This window comes from Tachysurus vachellii, chromosome 12 (genome assembly GCF_030014155.1).
Source record: "Tachysurus vachellii isolate PV-2020 chromosome 12, HZAU_Pvac_v1, whole genome shotgun sequence".
Taxonomy (NCBI): Eukaryota; Metazoa; Chordata; class Actinopteri; order Siluriformes; family Bagridae; genus Tachysurus; species Tachysurus vachellii.
The window spans coordinates 14,189,664-14,213,910 of NC_083471.1; the positions used below are offsets into that span (position 1 = coordinate 14,189,664).

General features: G+C 37.9%; 1 protein-coding gene across 4 annotated transcripts; it reads left to right on the top strand.

Moving 5' to 3' along the window:
- The first annotated feature begins 328 nt into the window (after positions 1–328).
- Positions 329–23,499, top strand: LOC132855143 (acyl-CoA dehydrogenase family member 10-like). Of its 4 annotated transcripts, none has more exons than XM_060883898.1 (14): positions 342–621; positions 1,366–1,517; positions 2,892–3,040; positions 3,441–3,635; positions 6,320–6,478; positions 11,557–11,701; positions 11,840–11,966; positions 12,046–12,114; positions 12,241–12,425; positions 14,683–14,845; positions 16,084–16,229; positions 22,414–22,578; positions 22,835–22,948; positions 23,264–23,499. In XM_060883898.1, the coding sequence occupies exons 1-13, from the start codon at positions 518–520 to the stop codon at positions 22,927–22,929; spliced, it is 1,854 nt and encodes a 617-aa protein (XP_060739881.1). In that variant the 5' UTR covers positions 342–517; the 3' UTR covers positions 22,930–22,948; positions 23,264–23,499. The 4 variants fall into 4 exon arrangements, with proteins under 4 accessions (XP_060739885.1, XP_060739881.1, XP_060739882.1 ...); XM_060883899.1 differs by having other exon boundaries at positions 349–621; positions 14,695–14,845; XM_060883900.1 differs by lacking the exon at positions 342–621 and adding an exon at positions 1,028–1,165.
- Positions 23,500–24,247: the final 748 nt, after the last annotated feature.

Sequence of the window (24,247 nt, forward strand, 5' to 3'; positions counted from 1 at the left end):
ACTCTGAGTTAAGCGCGTGCACCGCAACTATAAAAAGCCATTATCAATGGAGCACAGATATAACGATTCACCATGGCAACAGCGTCAGACAAAAGAAAAGTCTGCATATTTCTCACCAGCAGAACCGAAGTGCTTATGCAAGCATATGGAGAATTTTAACAGGTATTTAAAATAATAAATAAATAAAAAATAGCAACACTGCTGTATAAAACAATAGTGGATTTAACATCAAATTTAAAAAGGTGTATTTATAGACGAATTAATACAGACTCTTCATCAACAGGATCGTCCATAAAAGGACACGCCATTTCATTCATTTTACATTTACGGCATTTAGCAGACCCCCTTACCCAGAGTGACTTATATTTTGTTTCAACTTATACAACTGACCAATTGTGTCCACAAAAGCTTGATGGACCTGGGATTTGAACCCATGACCTTCTGATCAGTAGTCCAACACCTTAACCACTGAGCTACCACATCCCACATTCGCATTGCTGCTCTCTGCGTAACTAAAATGTGGGCAATGAATGAGGTGTTTAAACGTCGCTTCCCCTTTAAAAAAGGGGAGGAGACCGAAAGAAACTCTGGGTTTACCGAAGAAAACCTGCTCCCGACCAGGTTAGGTTCACAGAGTAAGTTACTATGGTAACTGACTCTGAGTATAGGTTACCTCGGTTTCAGAAACGGGCTTGACTTAACCTGCTTTCTCGGGTTTAACATACCTCCCTTTCTGAAACGGAAAACCCAGAGTTTCCCTCATTTCAGGGTTAACATACTCAGAGTTTTCACTTAACCTGCTTTCTGAAACAGGCCCCTGGACATTTTAAACAATGTAACATGGTCTTTATTCACTTTTCAGACAAGAACTTTCCCTACACTTCGTTATAACCAGAGCGAAATAATTGAAGATAATCGACTAAACTGTAAATAAAGAGTGTGCAAATGACGGTAATTACATACAGATATACGTTTATCGTTTTAAAACGACTCTTATTTTGAATCCTATATTTTCTTTCCCGTCCTGCAATGTTATTATCACGTGATCGCTCCGTGTTCCAGTTCTCTCTTATTAACCATTACTATAAACTATTTAAGTTTAGCTAGCCTGTTGTAGGCTCAGTGCGTTAAAGGCTCACTTTAGGGACAGGATAAAAAGCATCAGGTGTGTGTTTATAATTTGGCAGATATTCGTCTAATATGATTTTGATTACGCTTAAACAGGTGTCAAGCTGAATCCGTGCTGTAAGACTGGTGCAGAAAACAAACATTACATAGCTTGTATGCTTCAAATGTTTAGGAGGTTATTAGTCTGGTTATTCTGCTGCCTGTGACTAACAGAAGGCATATTTTTTACATGGGCAGGATGATGGAGCTGCGGCGCGGAGTTTCGTGGTTTCTCCGTGTCAAGCCACCCTTTCATCGCCATGTGTGTGTTTGCTCTTCGTCCAGCCCCAGAGCTGTCATATTTGACATGTTTGGAGTTTTGATCCCTTCCCCGATCCCTAAAGCGACAGGTACGAGTGTTACGTGGTTTCTACATGTTCTTCCTGTCCTCTCGTACCATTAGAAATATCAGCATTATTTAAAGTTTGATAGACTGTTAAAGTTAGAAGTTTAAATACACCATAGTCAAATATATTTAATCATAGACAATATCACCGTCTGAGTTCAGTTAGGATCATTATTTTATTTTAAGAATGAGAAATGTCAGAAAAATCGAAGATCATTATTTCAGCTTTTCCTTCATCACGTGCCCAGTCAGAAGTTTACATACAGTATATTAGTATTTGCTAGCATAGCCTTTATACTGCTTCTGACAGTAAGTTGCTGGAATTTTGTCTCATTCCAGAGAATCGATTCTAGGATTCTTGTTTGCACACATTTTATATCAGATTGAAGGCATGGATTTATAACTCATCTTTGATGACCATCATATAACTCATCTTTGTTGTCTAGTGGCTTTTTTCTTACTGAGCAGACTTTCAGATTATGACAATATAGGTTTTATTATACTGTACACCTTCAGTTGACACCAAGTAGCCTATCAGGAGCTGCTGTCCATCAGCTTCCTTTTCGGGGTTGCCACAAGAGGTCCACATACTTGATTTTGGCACAGGCTTTTTGCTGAATACCATTCCTGAAGCAACCCTCCCAACACTTGGGATTGGCACTGACAGTTCACCCTTGTGGGTTGGTTGTCTGCTGGGGAAGTGAACCTTGGCCACAGCAGTGAGAGCGTGGGATCTTGGCACTGGACCACCTATTAAAAGATAAATGGCAAAATTATTAAAGGCTTAACATAATTTTCTGGCATTTTAAGTTAATGTATGTAAACTTCTGACCAACTGGAATTGTGATATTGTTAATTAAAAATGAACAATTATTGGAAAAAGTATTGTCATGCAAACAATTAATTGTGTCATCTTAAATGACTTGCCAAAACAATAATTTACTAATGTGAAACTGTGGAGGGTTTAAAAAATTAAGACTTCAACTTGTATGTAAACTTCTGACTGCTGTACATATCACTTATATTCAGTACTGTGTACAAACTACATGCTAAATACAAAGTAATTTAATTTAAAATTAATAGTCAAATTCTTTATATAGAAAATACTATAAAGAGCAATAAACTAGTGTCATTACTCTTTGCTTTAAAACGTGTGCAGTTTTATAAAGATGTTTGTTGGTGAGTTTTATTGAGCATTAAGTATATGATGCAGATTTTCTGGAGACTGACTGTAACACATGTATTGTGAAAGTATATTTTGACTATCTGGGTAAGATTATGTCATAATGCCAACCACTTGTTTAACTGGTCATAGCTCCACAGGACGTTTGCTTTGTGTGTGATATAAATGCCGACTTATTTGCCACTTTTTTGACAGAATGGGAAAATGAGAATGGAGTCCCTGCTGGCACTATAGGACAAGCTATAAAGACAGGGGGCAATAACAACTCCTGGAGCAAATACATGAGAGGAGAGCTGGGGCCGGAGGAGTTTTTGGAAGCCTTTAGTCGGGACTGCAGTCAAATTGTACGTTTCTTATTGTTGCCCTTTTCTTTTCAGTAGATTACAGCATTCTGTGTATTGAGCTGAACTGAACTACTGATTGGAAGGTTCAAATCTCAGCACCACCAAGCTGCCACTGCTGGGCCTTTGAGAAGGGCCCTTAACCCTCTATTGCTCAGTTATATAAATTAGATATTTGATCTATAATTCACTCTTTTTAAGGGTGCCAAATGCCATCTGCCAAATGCTGTAAATGTAGTACATGGGTACAGCAGTTTGTAAAACATTTGTTTATTTATATAAATTGGGCAAAAATCATTTGCATATAGAAAACAGTGATTATAATGGATTTGAATTAGAAAAATTGTATTGCATGGACTGGTGTAAAGGAACCCAAGTTTTATAAACTGTTTGTTATTTCCAGGCAGGCTTTAAGGTCCATGTCGGCCTTTTGCATTCGGCGCTGACTGGAGACTCCATGTCACAGCCTGTGACTGCTATGATAGATGCTGTGCAGCGTGCTCGTGCTGAGGGGTTCAAGACTGCTGTTCTTAGCAACAATTTTCTGATGCCTGGAGGAAAGTCCTACCTCCCTCTCAATACCTCTCTCTTTGACGTTGTAAGTGGAAGAGCTATAATTGCTGTAGCGAAAATTAGAAACAATATTTATATTTTATTCCTGGTTCAGTATTATAGATGATCGGTACGTCGCGAGTTCGAATCCCAGGTCCACCAAACTGCCACTGCTGGGCCCCTGAGCAAGGCCCTTATCCCTCAATTGCTCAGTTGTATAAATTGAAATAAAAAAAGTCACTCTGGATAAGGGTGTCTGCTAAATGCCAGAAAGGTAAATGTAAAATATAGCTGCAAGCAGCGATGACGGGCCTTCGCACGTTTGTTCATCGCTATACGGTGCCTTCCAGAAAACAATGCACGGTGGGCAAGTACATCAAGTGGGTAAATATCAGTGGACTATTTTATGTTGTTACTGACCCATTTGGGGACTGTAGGTAAATGAAAGCCTACATTTTAGACAAATGGGGGCGCTAGTGAGCCACTTAAGAGACACACCTTTGTCTGACCTTTTTGTCCACACTTAACAGCCGACAAATGTGATGTATGTGTCAAATTTCAAGTTAATCTAAGCACGCCAAAAGCCTTAAATATGCCTGAAATAAAAGTAAACTTTGACACGATGCCATGGCAACAGTGTTTGAGATATCAAAAATCTGTTCCCAATTTCGCATCTGCAATATCTCTGCGTCATGGTGGCCAAGTCTGGTCTCAATTGCATGAATCCCCTAGGAGGAGTATTTAAAAGTTTACCGCATGCAGCTGACAAAAAATCCACCTTTGTGACTGACACACTTCCTGGGGCCTGTTGGTGGCGCTATACCCGGGACTCACAATAAGTGCAATGTCCAATGTTTGTCTTTGCATTACAGGGGGCGCTACAGAGCCCCCCTGCCACGCCCGTATTCCAACCTTTGTCCAATCCTAGTGTCGCGCGACTCTGACGTGTGTGCCAAATTTCAAGAGTTTTCTAGCATGTTAAGGGACCCCAATTGGCCAATGTGTGGAAAAAAAAATAATACTTCTGAGGAAAAACAATAGGGCTTCGCACCATTCGGTGCTTTGATCAGTGATGATCAGTGAAAACTGTTATTGGGGCCCGAGCACCGAATGGTGCGAAGCCCTATTGTTTTTGCTCGGGAGTATTATTTTATTTTATTTATTTATTTCCCCCCCCACACATTGGCCAATTGGGGTCCCTTAACATGCTCGAAAACTCTTGAAATTTGGAACACATGTCAGAGTCGTGCGACACTAGGTTTCGGCAAAGGCTGGAATACGGGCGTGGCAGGGGGGCTCTGTAGCGCCCCCTGTAATGCAAAAACAAACATTGGTGCACAGATCGGGCAATTATGTACGCACATGTACGAGAGTTGGTACGCATATAGATCTCATCGACCCGAACAACTTTCGCGCTCTAAACTATGAGCTCCGCCCAACAGGAAGTCGGCCATTTTGGATTGTTTTATAAGTGCATGCGGTGAACTTTTAAATACTCCTCCTAGGGAATTCATGCGATTGACATCAAACGTTGTGAACATGATGCTGAGACATTGCACTTGCTAAATTGCGAAGGGATTTTTGATATCTCAAACGGTGCTGCCATGGCGAGGCGACTAATTTATGGCGAATTCAGAGAAACAGGAAGTGTCTTCTTTCTAAGGCAAAAAATGTCTTATTGGGATGACACGCGGCGTGTATGTTCGGCCAAGGATTCCGATCGCATCGATGTGCTTATTGTGAGTCCCGGGTATAGCGCCACCAACAGGCCCCAGGAAGTGTGTCAGTCACAAAGGTGGATTTTTTTGACAGCTGCATGCGGTAAACTTTTAAATACTCCTCCTAGGGGATTCATGCAATTGAGACCAGACTTGGCCACCATGACGCAGAGATATTGGAGATGCGAAATTGTGAACGGATTTTTGATATCTCAAACACTTTACTTTTATTTCAGGCATATTTAAGGCTTTTGGAGTGCTTAGATTAACTTGAAATTTGACACATACATCACATTTGTCGGCTGTTAAGTGTGGACAAAAAGGTCAGACAAAGGTGTGTCTCTTAAGTGGCTCACTAGCACCCCCATTTGTCTAAAATGTGGGGTTTCATGGGGTTTCAAACAAGGGACTCATGAAGACGCATTCCAAAACATAAAACACCAACTGATCATCCAAGTAACAACACACAATATTTAGAAGGCATGTAAGTATTAGAAGTATTTGAATGCATGTCAACATTTGAACTGGTTCATTTGTGTAAATTCATTTATTATTTTGTCTTGTGGACTATGTGTAAATATGTTATGCAATTTCTAAGATCTCTCTTATTTCTTTTAAATTAATAATATTTTGCAAATTGAGCGGGATGTAAACGTCTAACCTTAATTATACAACTGGGGACTAAATTCATGTCTCCTGAAAATTGTCAACACATCAGTGATTACATGTTACATTGTTAAATATCTTTTATTGGTCTTTTATTATTAGTCTTGAATTAGTCTGTTAGTTTGAAGCAAATCAGCAGTTTCTTCCTGGCAGATTCTGTCTGTAAAATGCCACCCTCAGATTTCATTGCTGCATTTATTGGGGTGAAGACTTGTCTGCAAATTTGAAGATTTTTTTTCCTCATCAGTTATATGAACCTCATAAATCCTGTTATTGTTGTCTCATTTCTGTAATCATCACACTGTATCTTAATTTTCTTCATATATTTTTTCTTTTTAAATCATAGATTGTAGAGTCCTGCAGAGTGGGTTTATGTAAGCCAGATCTCAGGATCTATCTGCTCTGTGCTGAAAGACTGGGAGTCTCACCACATGAAGCGGTGTTCCTGGATGACTTGAGTTTCAATGTGGAGGCTGCAGTACAATTAGGAATGCATGGTATCACAGTGAGTTCAATACAGTACTGTAGTTCCTAGTGAATTCAAGCATCTCTATGAGATTATATGATATATATATATATATATATATATATATATATAGGGCTGGGTGATATGGCTGAAAATTGTATCACAATAACAGTGTTTCATATTGGTGGATATCTATAATTATTGATATTTTTATGACCCATTTAATATAAGGACCAGGAGAAAAATATATTACATTCAAACATTTTTTATTTTAAACTTAACCTTCCTCTGATCATAATCCTCTCAGAAATGTCAACAACCATGAAAAACTCAAATAATTAAAATGTAAACATATGTCTAAAGTCACAATGAACACTTAACAATTATCTCTTAACATTTAAGGTGCAAAATGAAAGAAAATGTAAAAAAATGCTTAATAAAGTGTAATAAAATAGTGCAAAGTGTTAAACATAAACATAGAGAAACCTGAGAATGTAGTGCAAGTTTAGTGCTAGGAAGTTCACTAGCTGTTCACCTTCTGGTGAATAAAGTGTAGAATAAAGTATTAAGTATCTCTTCAAGTTATTTTTACTCTAATCATACTTGAAGTTGAACTATTCAAGTATATTTTCAGTGCAGGTTTTGTGCTAGGAACACCAGCTGGTTGACCTTCTCTGGGTCTAAAGCTGCCCTGGTGCCTGAGCTGACTTTACCTCTTTTATTTCCTCGCTCACTGCGGCACTCATTTTCTGCTTATCAGTCGCCGGTTACTGAAGAGGAATCCAGCAGACCAGCACGAGACAACGATATTGCGCAACCAAACATGATACTGTTACATAATTGGCCGTTAGCGTGTCACTCCCTACGTTGCTAGGTTACAAGAGAGCGAGTGCCTTTGTAAATGCAACCAAACTTGCTTCGCAACCTCTGTTTTCTTCCGACGAAGAATAAAAAATATTGAACGTTTTATTTTTTATTGATATTGATCACCTGTCTATCGTGATACATATCGTTATAGTTTTATATATAGTTTTATATATATATAACGTCGCTGTCAGGCGGAATCCTCGTATCTCCAAAACCGTTATTTTTCAGGAAATTAAAAAAATGCCGTACCTTATCTGCAGTGCACAGGGTGTGTGTGTGTGTGTGTGTGTGTAACTAATATATATATATATATATATATATATATATATATATATATATATATATATATATATATATATATATATGTATACACATATATATATATATATATATATATATATATATATATATATATATATATATGTATATGTGTATATATATATATATATATATGTATATGTGTGTATATATATATATATATATATATATATATATATATATATATATATATACACAGTGATGCCTCGAGATACGAGTGCTCTGACACACAAATTTTTTGAGATACGAGCTGTGATTCGACCATATTTTTGGCTTGAGATACGAGCAAATTTTTGAGATCCGAGCATCCGAGCCGCCGCCGCCGAAACAAAGATCCCCAACAACCACGTGTGCTCTGTTTCCCTGCCTCAGCTTCCCGTGTCTCACTCGGTTAAAGCCGCCTTTCCACTGCACACGACATACGACGGCCGATAAACAGGAAGTCATTCATTTCCTATGGAGAGTCGCAAAGTCACTGCGTGAGGTGCCGACCATCGGTGGATATGTAATTTTCGGATCCGGTAAAAAATGTAACTTGTGCGACTACACCGCATCTGATATGCCGACTGGACAGGTTTTTATTAAAACGACCGGCAGATGTTAGTGAGGAAAGAGTGACAAAAAAGGCAAAAATAAAGTGAAGAGAAAAGCGATGAAGAAAATGAAGCAAAATTTAAAATAGAGCGGCTCTATGAATTGGAATTTAAATGGTCGGGTAATATGGATGTCGTAACCGGATTGGTGCGTGTCGTGGACAGCTGATTAACAGCTGATGCACGCTTGACGAGGTGGCCTGCCAGAACTAACGCGATGCTTGATTTAATTTCGTTAATTTTAGTGAAGTTTAGTTAAGTTCCATTTAAGTGTAAAGTAGCATTAAGAGTGTACAGTAGCGAGTAAGTGAACGAAAGTGAAAGTATACGTACGAGACAAAATTCCTTCTGTTTACTCCTCCCTCAACCTCCGTGTGCATCTTCCGTAAATTAAAACCAGTTTATTTTTTTAACATTCTCTTTTATTACTGTATGTTTTTATACAATATTTGACATTTATAAATACAGGTACTGTACATTTTTCATATTCAAAACACATAAACAAAACAACTGGAGTGGAATTTTGCGAGCTGGAACGGATTAATGGGATTTCAATTCATTTAAACGGGGAAAATTGTTTTGAGATACGAGCAATTTGAGATACGAGCAAAGTCACGGAACGAATTAAACTCGTATCTCGAGGCATCACTGTATATACATATATATATATAGTTGACGTAACTATATATATAGTCTATTATATATATCGTCGCTGTCGGGCGGAATCCTCGTATCTCCAAAACCATTATTTTTCAGGAAATTAATAAAACGCCCTATTTTTTTGAGTTATTAAACATTGTATCGTTAAAGTTGTTATTATACCTTATATTGCTATCATATACTGTTGTTTACCAACATTAACACATCATTTTCCCAAAGTCACGTTTTATCGGAGATACAAGCTTTATGACTTGGGAGCAGGGAAATACGAGATTATGCTGTCATTGATAAGAATTGTACAGACACAGACGTCGCTGCTGCCAGCAGTGTTCAATAAAGTCTGCGGTCACGTTGAGCCTTTTGACAAGAGACAAGGCTTCAATAGTTAACCAAAGCTAATGACTGTAGTTACATACATCTTCCTAAACTCTTATTTTAAAGGTTTAAGAGCTATAAGCGATGCAATACAAAACACGATAAGCTGATTAGGCTGTCTAATAGGTGGAAATTAGTCTAATCTGCTCGCAGACTTACCTTCGTGGCTCACGGGTTTCTTTCTGCACAGAAGCATTACAACTATCGATTTTTAACAAAACTAAAAAAACTATTTAAAAAGGCCTACTCAAATGTATCTAACCTAACTATTTTCACTTGTTAGTGTCCAAAAAACAGTGTTTTACATGCACAATGCCAAGAGAGGCATTGTCTATAAGTAGGCTGACTTAAAGTCATTAAAATAATAATAAAAACAATAATTTAATAGTGGTATCCAAAACATTCAATTTAATTCAAATATTATATTATAAAAAAACATTTTAAAATGTCAATGAACATGTATAATAAGCAGTAATAAATAGTAATAAATAGATATTTAAAATACATCAATAGCACAGATAAACATAGATAAAATCATAGTTAAAGGAATAGTTCACCCAAAAAATAAAATTAATAAAGGTCAAATTATCATTTCACTACGTTATACGGCATGTTTACCTATAATAACGAGGCAAAAAGCCAGCCAGCTTGCTTAAAGTGATGAGCATGACGGCAAAGGCAGCTACTTGTTGAACATAACGGTGTGCCTTGACATTGTAAGATACAATCCTATCTTATCTGCAATGCACAGGGTTTAGTCCGCGTTGCAGTGGATTGTCTTGCGCTAAATTCCTGCGGAACCAGAACTAGCGGGGGACAAGATTTTTTTCTTTGAGCCCCATGAAAATCACTTTAGATATCATTTTAAGACGTGTTGATTCGTTGCGACTCTTAATCTTGAGGAGAAATATGCCGCGAAGAAGAGGTGGACTTACGAGGTTTCTCAGACAGTTGAAGTGTCCAATGGAGTTAAGAGATTTGCGCTCAAGCTATTTTCAAGGCTTTAGATTGGTTAATAACTTGTAAAAATAACAGACCCATGTGGGGACTGACCAATAGCATCAATATGTGAAAAAATATGAAATTGACAAAATTTGGACATACGAGGTTTCCGCCCGACAGGGACGATATATATAATAGACTATATGAGACAGTCAATAGATAGATATACATTGTTCAGTCATAAAATTTAAACCACTGGCACAAAACTGATCACCTGTCAATAGGTAGGATTAAATAGGCAGCAAGTGAACAGCCAGTTCTCAAAGATGATGAGCTTTAAGATCTGTGTGAACTGTGGGCCAAACAATGATTACACTTGTAGGGTGTACCTGATATGCTGATAGTAGATACCAAAAGTAGTCCAAGGAAGGTGACAGGTCCAAGGAAGGTGACAGGGTCATGAACGCTCAAGGGTTGTTCATGTGTGTCTTCAAAAAATTTATGTTAATATTTTGTTTATAGGTCTGTTGCAAAGATCAAATTTGCACCCAGTCTATTACTAGTATAAATCTGAATATGAAAATAGATATGTGAGATATTTTGTGTTACGTCATTATACTTGATCAAAGATTAGCAAAAACACACAGACAAAGGTGTGGTTATATTAAATATTGGCACAACAGTGATTTGTGGACGGCACAAGACTGCACTTCACCCTGCGGGCTGAAATTTTTCAACTGAAAAATTACTCAATGCCTACGTTGCTTGCACAGAGAATATTATCTGAAGCAGAAAATTAATAATAATGGATGTATTAAGTATTGCCCTCTAATGGTATACTTTCATATTACTTTCATATACTTTTTATTTTTTACATTTTGTGGTCATATAACACTAAAAGTGTTGCACTTGCCTCAGCCGAACAGAGTAAGACAAATAGGCTTAAGTTGATTGTCAGTATCCTGTAACTAAGTTCACAATGTTACTATCCCATGCTACTGGTTACATCTGAGTTTATATATATATATATATATATATATATATATATATATATATATATATATATATATATATATATATATATAATATATGCAAGCATGTGTAACTCTACTCTGAATGTGGCCCTTGATGTGATTATGCCCAGATGTCTACAACTGACTGAAGATACGGTGTGAAATGGGTAGGAATTTTGGCTATCAGTAGTAGAGGAATTACAATACGAATTGACCTGTGTAGACTTGGTGCCCTGGGCACATGTTTTTCTCAATGGCTTAGTTGATTTTCATTATTAATTTATAATTAGTGTGGATTTGCTGCAAGGCAGTTTCTCTACAGTATTCAACACAAGTTTCTCTTCTTCAGGTTAGAGATCCTGTATTGGCTGTAAAGGAGCTAGAGCAAGTCCTGAAGATACCGTTGTCTGTGTATAGTCCTGGAACCCTGTCTGTAAGCCAGAATCAGCAGCTTACCCAGTATCTCAAGAAAGCTACTCAGCTGCCACTTACAGGTACCTTAGAGCTAATAATTAGATTTTTTATAACTTGACATCAAACATACTGATGTTTTGTTCAATGAAATGCATTATTGCATTGTTAGGTTTTATTGCAATGAGATGTTTTGGATTTCCTTTATGTTATTTTTGTAGAAAACATTATTATGCGACACCTGAGCCAGAGTTACTTGACTGATTCCACATACCTGTTGACCTGTGGACAGCATCAATTTGTCCTGAAGAAGAAACCAAGCTCTGAAGCTCTGCAGAAGGAATGCAGGTTTGGTTACATAATCCTACGAGCATCCATGTTATTTCTATTGGATCATATTTTCCATTAATTTGTTTTGTATCTGTAGGCTTCTTAACGTCCTTAGAGAGGCCAAATTACCTGTACCAAGTGTTATTTACCAGGATGAGATGTCCAGGTAAGCAAATATTCATTGGAGAATTAGTGTGACCCAAAGTTGTAATTGTAATTGTAGTTGTAACTCAAAGTTGTAATTTAAATATGCATCCTTTTAACATTCCTTTTTATGTATTTTTTCCATTAGCAATGTCCTAGGAACCCCATTTTACCTGACCTTTTACTGTCCAGGTCGAGTGTTTATTGACCACTCTATACCAGGAGAGGATTCTCGTGGGAAGAGATGTGTATATGAGACTATGATAAAAACTCTCTGTCAGATACACAGAATAGACCTGGAAACCACAAGTCTAGAGAACCATAGGGATCAGGGTAGGAAATTTGCAAATTTTCCCAGTTTTGGCATAAACGATCATAAAGCCTGGCATCATTCTCACTCACTCTCACTCACTCATTTTCTACCGCTTATCCGACTGGCATCATTCTATTTTATTTTATTTATCAAAATATAGACATATAAAAAAAAAACTAAAGCAACCCTAACCTGGCTAAGGTTACTTACTAATGAATAAATGAATACATTTATTAATGGGCTTTACCCAAATGTTCCTAATTTGTGCTTATCGTAGTTTAAAGCAGCCAGCTTTTTTTACAGTTTAGACATTTTGGTGCTTTCCAGTCTGTATCCATAACCACTGAAAATTTTGAAAAGTACATTTTTCTGTGTTTTTACTGTAATCTAACTGACCATAGCCAATTTTTGTGCATGTTGACAATTCACTGCTCTCTCTGAGAAATGTCAACATGGTTTAAATTTAAACAATATAGTTTTACTGAATGCTTTTAAATCTACTATCTCTCTGAGAATCGTACAGTGCCTTGCGAAAGTATTCATCTGCACTGAACTTTTCCACATTTTGTCACATTATAACCACAAACAAAATTTGGGATTTGATCTGATAGACCAACACAAAATGGCACATGATTGTGAAGTGAAGGAAAATGATAAATGGTGTCCAAAAACCTTTACAAATAAATATCTGAAAAGTGTGGCATGCATTTGTATTCAGCCCCCTTTTTTCACTGCAATTACAGCTGCAAGCCTTTTAGGGTATGCAGTCAGATTTGGATGGAGCGTGTCAGCGAACAGCAAGTTCACCACAGATTCTCAATTGTATTTAGGTCTGGAATTTGACTGGGCCATTGTAACACATGAATATGCTTTGATTTAAACCATTCCATTTTAGCTCTGGCAGTATGTTAATTGTCATTGTCCTGCTAGAATTTAATTCAATTCAATTTTATTTATAAAGCACATTTAAAATCCGCCTGAGCTGGCCAAAGTGCTGTACATAGAAATAAAAGAAAAGGAAAAAAGAAAGAACATAAATATAAAAGAACACGTACAAATTAACAACAATTAAAAGCACAGGAAAAGGGGTGTGTTTTTAACATTGATTTAAATTCCGCAGAAGCAGTTCTGACTGGTGGTGGCAAGCTATTCCACAGCTATGACACAACTAGAAGGTGAACCTCCGCACCAATCTCAAGTCTTATTGTGGACACTAACAGGTTTTCATCCAAGATTGCTCTCTATTTCTCTCCATCCATCTCCCATCAATTCTGACCAACTTTCCTGTCTTTGCTGAAGAAAAAGGTTTTACAGATGGTGTGTTCAGGGTGATGTGCAGTGTTAGGTTTCTGTCACACATAGCGTTTTGCATTTATGCCAAAAAGTTACATTTTGATCTCCTCTGACCAGAGCATCTTCTTCCACACGTTTGCTGTGTCCCTCACATTGCTTTCAACATTGGCTTTCTTCTTGCCACTCTTCTATAAAGACCAGATTTGTGGAGTGCACAACTAAGAGTTGTCCTGTGGACAGATTCTCCCACCTGAGCTGTGGATCTCTGCAGCTCCTCCAGAGTTACCATGGGCTGCTTTTCTGATTAATGCTTTTGCCTGGCCTGTCAGTTTAGGTGGACAGCCATGTCTTGGTAGGCTTGCAGGTGTGCCATACTCTTTTCATTTTTGCATGATGGATTGTACAGTTCTCCTTGATATGATCAAGGCTTGGGATATTGCTTTATAACCTAACCATGCTTTAAACTTCTCCACAACTTTATCCATGACCTGTCTGATGTGTTCCTTGATCTTCATAATGATGTTTGTTCTCTAATTTTCACTAACAAACCTCTGAGGGCTTCACAGTACACCTGTATTTATCCTGAAATTAAATTTCACACAGGTGGACTCTATTTACTAATTAGGTGACTTCCAAAGGCAATTGGTTCCACTGGACTTTAGTTAGGTGTATCAGACTAAAGGGTTCTGAATACAAATGCATGGCACACTTCTCAGGTATTTATTTGTAAAAAAAAAAAAAAAAAAAAACTTTGGAAAACATTTATAACTTTCCTTACATTTCACAATTATGTGCCATTTTTGCTGGTCTATCACATAAAATCCCAATAAAATACATTTTTTGTGGTTGTAACATGACAAAATGTGAAAAAGTTCAGTGGGTATGAATACTTTTTTTCATGGCTTTTTTTGTTGACAAGCAGGACAAGCAATGCTCGGGTGGATTAGAGTTACTTAGTTAAATGCAAAATGTAACAATCAATAGTTTGTATTTTAGGTCAGCTCATGGAATCTGAAGTAAAGAAGTGGGCACAGAAGTTCAAGGCAAATGAGATTCAGCCCATTCCTGCCATGGATCGACTGATAGACTGGCTATTGTTGCATCTCCCTAAATACCAGAAAACCACATTACTCCATGGAAACTTCAGGTTTGAGATATCCATCCACATGGTACTACTTACAATTAAGCACTCCTAATAGGGTCTCACCCACTTAATTTTAAGCTTTTGCAGCATACAGTGAGCAACCATAACATTAAAACCATGCACCCGGCCATCAACAAGATGTAAAAGAAAATGTGATTCATTAAATATGTCCACCTTCTTCCATTTCTCTACGGTCCAGTTATGCCCATAAGCAGTCCTTTTGTGGCAGGGCTGAAATGCAGTGGAAATGTTTTGTTTTAAGGTTAAGTTCATTTTCATGGCAAAGAGGGACTTTTAATTAAATGCAATTTATATGATTACTCTAATTAACATTCTACAGTATATGTAAATAGCCATCATAAAAACTGAGGCAGCAGACTTGATGAAAATTTATATTTTAGTCATTCTTAAAACTTTTGACCATGGCTGTACTTTAGGGACAGTGCAGCACTTGCACTACTGCGAAGAATGACACAAATCTATCATAATTGCTGCTTAGTATATATAATATAGTAATAGTATATGACAGGTCAATATACTGTTTACTGTATACTGACAGTATACTGACAGTTCAGCAACTATAAAATTGAAAATCATTGTTGTTTATTCTGGGGGCACGGTGGCTTAGTGGTTAGCTATTCGATTCGGTTCGATTCGGTTCGACCGTGACCCGAGGTAGTTCGGATAAGCGGTAGAAAATGAATGAATGAATGAATGAATGAATGAATGAATGTTGTTTATTCTGTTGTCAAAACAGTGTGTTAGTTGTGAATAGGCCAGCATTGTTTGGTTATGAGCCTGCTAATACATTTATATGGAATTACTGTTATAAAACCTTAAGTATTTTTTAACCATGTGCCATATTTGAAATGATGGATTGCTGCCCTTACACATTTCAAAATTCTAATATTTTAGATTTACTTATAAAGGCTTTTCTTACAATTATAAAATCAAATCGACAATTACTGTTATGGTTTTGTGTTAATGCAGTGGAAAACCTGTTTTGTTTATCTATTTAATTTTCTCTCTCATTTCCTGGCATGAGCTACATTGCCCATAAATCCTCTGAAATGAGAGGAGACTCCAGGGCAGACTCAGGACCTATGGAAAAAACATCTGGAAATGTTTGGGGATGGGAAGAGAATCACTCTACAGCTAATATTCTCAGCAAATAGATATTTTTTGTTTCATCAAGTGGCCTTGAGTATAAAATGTTTTTAATAATAATAATAATTTTACAGCCTGAACAATCTGGTGTTTGACTCAGAGAACCCTGATGTGAGGGCAGTACTGGGCTGGAGTCTTTCTACTGTAGGAGACCCGCTTGTGGATGTGGCTACCTGTTGTATGTCCCACTTCCTCCCTGCTACTGCATCTACACAACCAGGTAAGAGCAAGAGTATTCCAGAAAAGCCATCCGCTCAGTGTTCATATGTTGCATTTTCATAAGTTCTTCATATACAATATGTATTCTTTATAATGATGAACATTTTGTTTGCCATTAAATAAGAATCAGGACAATAATCAGCAGGTGAGGACTAAAATCATTGCAGAATCAATTCACCCGGAACATAGACCAAAAAAGCCCAACCTTGAACAGAGTTATATCACTCTCACTCACTCATTTTCTACCGCTTATCCGACTGGCATCATTCTATTTTATTTTATTTATCAAAATATAGACATTATAAAAAAAACTAAAGCAACCCTAACCTGGCTAAGGTTACTTACTAATGAATAAATTTATTAATGGGCTTTACCCAAATGTTCCTGATTTGTGCTTATCGTAGTTTAAAGCAGCCATCTTTTTTTACAGTTTAGACATTTTGGTGCTTTCCAGTCTGTATCCATAACCACTGAAAATTTTGAAAAGTACATTTTTCTGTGTTTTTACTGTAATCTAACTGACCATAGCCAATTTTTGTGCATGTTGACAATTCACTGCTCTCTCTGAGAAATGTCAACATGGTTTAAATTTAAACAATATAGTTTTACTGAATGCTTTTAAATCTACTATCTCTCTGAGAATCGTACAGTGCCTTGCGAAAGTATTCATCTGCACTGAACTTTTCCACATTTTGTCACATTATAATCACAAAATTTGGGATTTGATCTGATAGACCAACACAAAATGGCACATGATTGTGAAGTGAAGGAAAATGATAAATGGTGTCCAAAAACCTTTACAAATAAATATCTGAAAAGTGTGGCATGCATTTGTATTCAGCCCCCTTTTTTCACTGCAATTACAGCTGCAAGCCTTTTAGGGTATGCAGTCAGATTTGGATGGAGCGTGTCAGCGAACAGCAAGTTCACCACAGATTCTCAATTGTATTTAGGTCTGGAAGGAGCCCGGAACATAGACCAAAAAAGCCCAACCTTGAACAGAGTTATAGGTTGATGTCTGTACAGATGTCTAAGTCTGTAACTTAGTGAACACCCAGTGTTGATGTATTCAATGATGGAGACTTCAAAACACTTTTGTATGTTTGGATAACGTATTAACGTTATTCCTCCCCTACTCTGTTCATTACAGCATAAGGTGCTTCTATTCTGTTAAATACAGTACGGTGTGCCGGAGGTTTGGAGCGCATGTACAGCGCGGGTTGTTCAGTGTGTGTGGGTGACGGTGATGCCTGACACTGGAATAAAGTTGTGTAGACAATAAACGTCGTGTTTATTTCAAGTAACATGGTAGCAGAGGATGGTTAAAGGATGGCAGCGAGTTATAAAGTTCCACCGAAGTTTGATGAAGCCAGGCCATACGAGTGTTGGAAAAATGAAGTTAACATCTGGACAAGGGTTACCGATCTGGATAAAAAGAAGCAAGCCCTTGCTGTTGCTTTGGGGCTTGAAGGGAGAGCATGTGAGAAGGCAATGGAAATACCTGCGGAAGATTTGGACCGCCATAACGGCATGGCAACGTTGATGGCAAAGCTGGATGCCGTGTTCCTTAAAGAGGAAAAGGATTGCGCGTATGAAGCCAATTCATACTTTGATGGCATAACAAAGAATAAGGAAATTCCGTTTCCATGGAGGACTACATAATTGACTTTGAACAGCGATACAACCAGATGAAAAAGTATATGACGCTTCCTGATGCTGTACTGGCTTTTAAGCTTTTAGACACGGCCTGTCTCGACGATAAAAGCAGACGGCTGGCACTGACGGCCAGCACCAAGCTGACGTTCTCCTCTATGAAATCGGCTCTAAAAAGGATTTTCGGAGGGAAAACGCCAGGCTCATCAAACGGAATACAAGTGAACCACGACGTGGCGTTTTTCACAGAACAAAGACCACAAGGCAGAGGAAAACGGATCACAACTTTCCAAAGTGGACAACTAAAGCAGCCATTAGCGGGAACTAATCCACTGGATAAGTTCGGTAAGAGATCCAAATATGCTATTTGCCAGTGTACATTTCAGTGAGCTAAAGACTGTCCCCACAAGAAAACTGAACAAGTAAGATTAACTGCAAAGTTGGAGGAATGTAACATCACATTGTTTACAAAGGCCGCCATCTCAGATGCAGAGATATTTATGACTGAATCATTGGGATCAGCAGTTATTGACACTGCTTGTACTCGTACTGTGTGTGGGGGAGAAATGGCTGAAAAGCTATATTGATGACCTTACCCAAGATCAAGTAAACCAGTTGATGCAAACAGAAACTCCTAGTTGCAGACCATTTCGATTCAGAGATGGGAATTTGTTGTATTCCACAAAAAATTAGAAACTACCAGCTAAAATAGGACTGACAAAATGCCAAATTGAGACTGAAGTTGTCAAGGCTGGCATTCCACTTCTGCTGAGTAAAACATCACTGAAGAAAGCAGGGACCATTTTGGACATGGAAAATGATGTTCAAACAATGCATTCCTCTTGAATTTACTAGTTCTGGACATTACTGTGTCAATATCAAAGACAAAGAAACTAAAAAAGGTCAAACTGAAGAAAAAGTCCTAACAGTGACAGAAAATATGTCTCCAGATGAGAAACGCAAAGTCCTTCTGAAGCTCCACAAACAGTTTGGTCACGCGTCGGCAGACAGGCTACAGAGACTCATTCACAGTTCAGGAAACAATGATAAAGAATGCTTTACTATTTTACAACAAATAGTATCTGACTGTGAAATATGCCAGAAGTACAAAAAGACAAAGCCAAGGCCTGCTGTGGGGCTGCCCTTAGCTTCGGAATATAATGAGACCGTGGCTCTACACGAGCTGGAGCCAGGTGTGTGGTATCTTCATATTATCGACCACTTTACACGTTTCAGCGCTAGAAACATTGTTAAAACTAAGAAGTCATCTGAAATTGTAAACTCCTTCATTCACACTTGGATAAGTGTCCATGGCGCCCCCCAGAGGCTGTACACTGACAATGGTGGAGAATTCAACAACGAAGAGATCAGAGACATGGCTGAAAACTTTAACATTGAGACAAAAACAACAGCAGGGTACAGTCCATGGAGCAATGGACTACTTGAGAGGCATAATCAAACGCTCACTGAGATAATCCAGAAGGTCAAACGAGAAAATGGATGTGACTGGCAAACTTCCCTTGACTGGGCCCTCATGGCCAAGAACAGTATGTTGAATGTTCATGGCTACAGTCCATATCAATTAGTGTTTGGACAGAATCCGAACCTTCCTTCTGTATTAGTCGACAAACTACCTGCTCTAGAAGGAACCACTATGAGTGCAAGAGTTGGAGAACACATTTCTGCATTACATGCTTCTAGGAAAGCATTCACTGAAGCAGAGACTTCTGAGCGGATAAGAAGAGCACTGCGTAAACAGCTTAGACCCACAGACGACATGTACTGTATGTGACAGGAGACAAGGTATACTATAAAAGAGCAGACTGTCCTGAGTGGAAGGGACCAGGGGCAGTTATCGGTCAAGATGGAGCTGTTGTATTTGTAAGACATGGGGGGACTCTTGTTAGTACATCAGTCCAGGCTCTGCAAGATAAACACACAGGATCAGGAATCTGCAAAGCAAACTGTTCAGAACAACACAGACACAGCAAGTGAAAAATGCAGTTTAAACAACGGAGCAGAAAGCTCAGATGGTGAAGAAAACACAGACAGCGAACAGGAAAACATCAGCGATGATGAGGTGAATACAGGAGAAGTGTTTCATCCTATGACACAAACTGAAACAGATCACAATGTTAGTGATAACCCTGTCTCTTCTGCTGGTGTGAAGTTAAGAGCAGGACAGACAGTGACATTTATGAAACAGGATGGTGATGGGCTACAGAGAGCTAAGGTTTTAGGCAGAGCAGGTAAAGCCTCTGGAAAATACAAACACTGGTTTAATTTGCAACATATTGAACCTGACGGCAGTGATGGACAAAAGGAGCCAGTGTGTCATGTGTTGATAATCTTAACATTGAATCAACTGATAGGGAGAATGATGTACTCATTACAAAAGACATTTCATTTGATGCAGCCAAGCAGGATGAAATTATGAATTGGAACAAAAATAATGTTTTTGAGGAAGTTGATGATGCAGGTCAAAAGTGTGTTTCTACCTGATGGGTTTGTAGCCTCAAAGAAACTCCCAGTGGCATTATCCCCAAAGCACGACTTGTAGCCAGAGGTTTTGAAGAGCTTAACATTCACAAGCTGCAGAAAGACTCCCCAACATGTGCTTCCGACTCTCTCACGTGCAGTGCAGAGAGATGCCTCTCTTAATGAGACTGAAAAAGAACAGCTTAGGTCAAAAATACAGTAGGACAGGTACTATGGGTTGCAATACAAACCAGACCAGACATTATGTTTGATGCAAGCAGCTTAACGTCTAATATAAAAGATGCCACAGTCATTAGATAAGGTCATTAGAAAGATTAAATCTGAAGAGGTGACTCTCAAGTTTCAGCATTTGGGAAACAATGATGCTCTGAACTTTATTGTTTTCAGTGACGCTTCCCTTGGAAATCTCCCTGATGGGGGCACACAAGGGGGAACATTGATTGGTCTCATGGGAGAAGGAAGGGAAGTTTTCTCCTCTCAGCTGGCAATCTGAGAATTCGACGTGTAGTGAGGAGTACTCTGGCAGGGGAAACTTTGGCCCTGTCAGATGGAATAGATAATGCTGTGTTTCTGGCTACCCTATTTTCTGAGCTCACCACTGGAAATGCTGAGATGAATGCTCCTGCCTTGATCTGTGTTATGGACAATCACTCTCTGTTTGATGCGCTTAAGTCAACAAAACAGGTCTCTGAGAAATGACTTCGACTGGACATCAGCAGTATAAAGGAGCTCTTACAGAGCAAAAGGAAAAAGAAAATACTCTGGTCCGATACAAAAACTCAACTCGCTGACTGTCTTACTAAAAAGGGAGCATCTGCTCTGGTGTTATTGAAAGCACTCAGTGAAGGACTGTAGATATTAAGCTTAAAAAGGGTAAATTTGAAAAGATTGAACACTTCCAATTGTGTGTGTAGCAACTGTTCTGTTTACGGTAATTTTGGACTTTGTTATACAAGTTTTTTATTTATAACTTTAAAAAAAAGTTTTTATTTCTTTAAGTAAAGGGAGATGCATGTTAACATGTTATTCCTCCCCTACTCTGTTCATTACAGCATAAGGTGCTTCTATTCTGTTAAATACGGTACGGTGTGCCGGAGGTTTGGAGCGCATGTGCAGCGCGGGTTGTTCAGTGTGTGTGAGTGACGGTGATGCCTGACACTGGAATAAAGTTGTGCAGACAATAAACGTCACGTTTATTTCAAGTAACAAACGGCATGTGCCAAATGTTCTAAATGTAAATGGTGTCTTAAAAATAAGAATTGAGTTAAATAATAAAACAAAAGGGGTATCTTTAACATATACAGTGTGTGCAAGCTGTAATGCTGCAAAGTATATACTTTTTGGCCCATCTTTATTCTGTCCAGTTTTATCTACAATCACTCTCTCACTCACTCATTTTCTACCGCTTATCCGAACTACCTCGGGTCACGGTGAGCCTGTGCCTATCTCAGGCGTCATCGGGCATCAAGGCAGGATACACCCTGGACAGAGTGCCAACCCATCGCAGGGCACACACACACTCTCATTCACTCACGCAATCACACACTACGGACAACACATGATGCCAATCAAACTTACCATGCATGTCTTTGGACCGGGGGAGGAAACCGGAGGAAACCCCCGAGACATGCAAACTCCACACACACAAGGTGGAGGCGGGAATCGAACCCCCAACCCTGGAGGTGTGAGGCAAACGTGCTAACCACTAAGCCACCGTGCCCCCTATCTATCAATCAAGTTAAATACATTGACATAAATGTCTGTGGTCAATTCCTGAATAAGTACATTTTTATATGAAGAAATGTCAAATTATCCTGAAAACTACATAGACTGTATAATGATTATTGCAGCTCAATTTAAGAGATATGAGGTATATTACACAACAGAAAGTACTAAATTTACACAACAATATCATGATGGTTGGCCAGAGAGTATAATGAATATAAAACTAAGCAAACAGGGTGTTCAAATTACTTATCATTACATGCACCAGTGCATTCTTAAATGAACTATGACATTTTATGCTGTTATAGGGAGGTTTTTTGCTATGATGGGTATCCCAAGTGCAGAGGAAATATTTGATCTGTATAGAAAAGAAATGGGATTGGAGTATATTCCAAACTGGCAGTTCTACATGGTTTTCTGCTTCTTCCGCCAGGCTGCTATCTTACAGACAAATTATAAAACATCACTCAAAGGTATTATTATAATTATATTATTATTATTATTATTATTATGTATTAACCTATCCATTTCCATAACATTATTTACAGCATTCCAGAGCATTTGGGTGATACTGGAGACTGACATTTAAATGTTTGTATATTAGTTGAAACTAATATTTTTCCATGTTTTTTTATATAATAGTTTTATATATAATATTATATTACATTATATATTATATTATATAATTGCACTATGTCTAGTGATTTAATCGCTCTTATATTTGTTAAGTCACTAGAAACACAAACAAAGTAGAAGACATTGCACACCTGGCATGGGACTTTGCTACTAAAGAAGGCTTTCGTGTCTTTAATGCTTTGCCTTGAGCAGCAAGCCTTTGAGAAGGTAATGGAAATAGAACATAACATCAGTGTCTGGATAATCAGATATCAGGGAGTTGTACTACTCAGTAAGCTACATGTAAATACTAGACAGAAGGTTGTATGCTGAATATTGTATATCATAAAATTGCTTTATATAGCCACTATATAGGTGAGGAAAGAAGTTTATTCAACCCACCAATCCTCAGACATAGCAGTAGAACTGCCATTGTTCATTAGTGTTCATGTATAAAAACAATATTTTAAATAAATTGCAATGTAACTTTTAGCATATGCATAATTAATCCTTAAAAGACCTTAATCTCTCATTACTCAACAGTGCTGTACCAACATTCACCCAGGTTGTGTTTGACAGTCTGAAGTTCAACACTGCTTTGTAACCTGATAAGGCTCTAAACAGAGCATGATGCTGCTTGTAAAACTGGATATTATACAAATGTACCTTGCATATGGTGTGATAGTGTTTTGATTGATCAAATGATTTCAAAAAATTTTCTCATGTTTTTAATGAAATAGGGTTTGAACTGTACAATAAAGTTTGATTGCACCATATAAGATTACATTCTCTAATTATTACAGTGCTGCTGCTTCGCTAAGTTACACATCCACAATGGGGCCAGTGGTTGTTATGGCCACAACTTTCTTATGAGATGTGGTGTTACAAGTGGGGCAGAACAAAGCATTCTGTGCAAATATTTAAGGATGTTATCAATTGTCTTAAAAAATAAACATTTACTCTCTATCTATGATATTGGTTCTCAGTATAAAACTATATATAAAACTAAACTTGTGAAACAATTATATAGTTTACAGTTACAGTATCTCAGGGATTTAAGGGATTTTTGGTCGTATTGCAGTGTTTTGTGTGATTTTGTTTTCTTTTCCTGTGCATGACAGCCATTAATCCAGTTAACTCACTTAGTTAGTCCAAATATTTATAGTTGAACCATCCTACAAATTGTGATTTTAATACTATTGATTAATAATGATGAATCCGTCTAAGCTCAGAGGTGACCGTTATAGGCCAAAGCTAATGTCTTTCAGTATTTCTATAATGTCTATTCTGGCCGCCTTTCTATCTTGATTCTTCTTGATCTCAGTGCCGCATTTGACACTGTTGATCATTCAATTTTACTTACTCGGTTAGAATCTGTTTTTGGTGTTTCTAGGACTGCACTAAGCTGGTTTGAATCTTATCTCTCAGATCGAAAGCAGTTCATTACTATGGGTGGTTGCAGGTCTGATATTGATGTTGTGAAATCTGGTGTTCCTCAAGGATCAATTTTGGGACCTTTACTTTTTA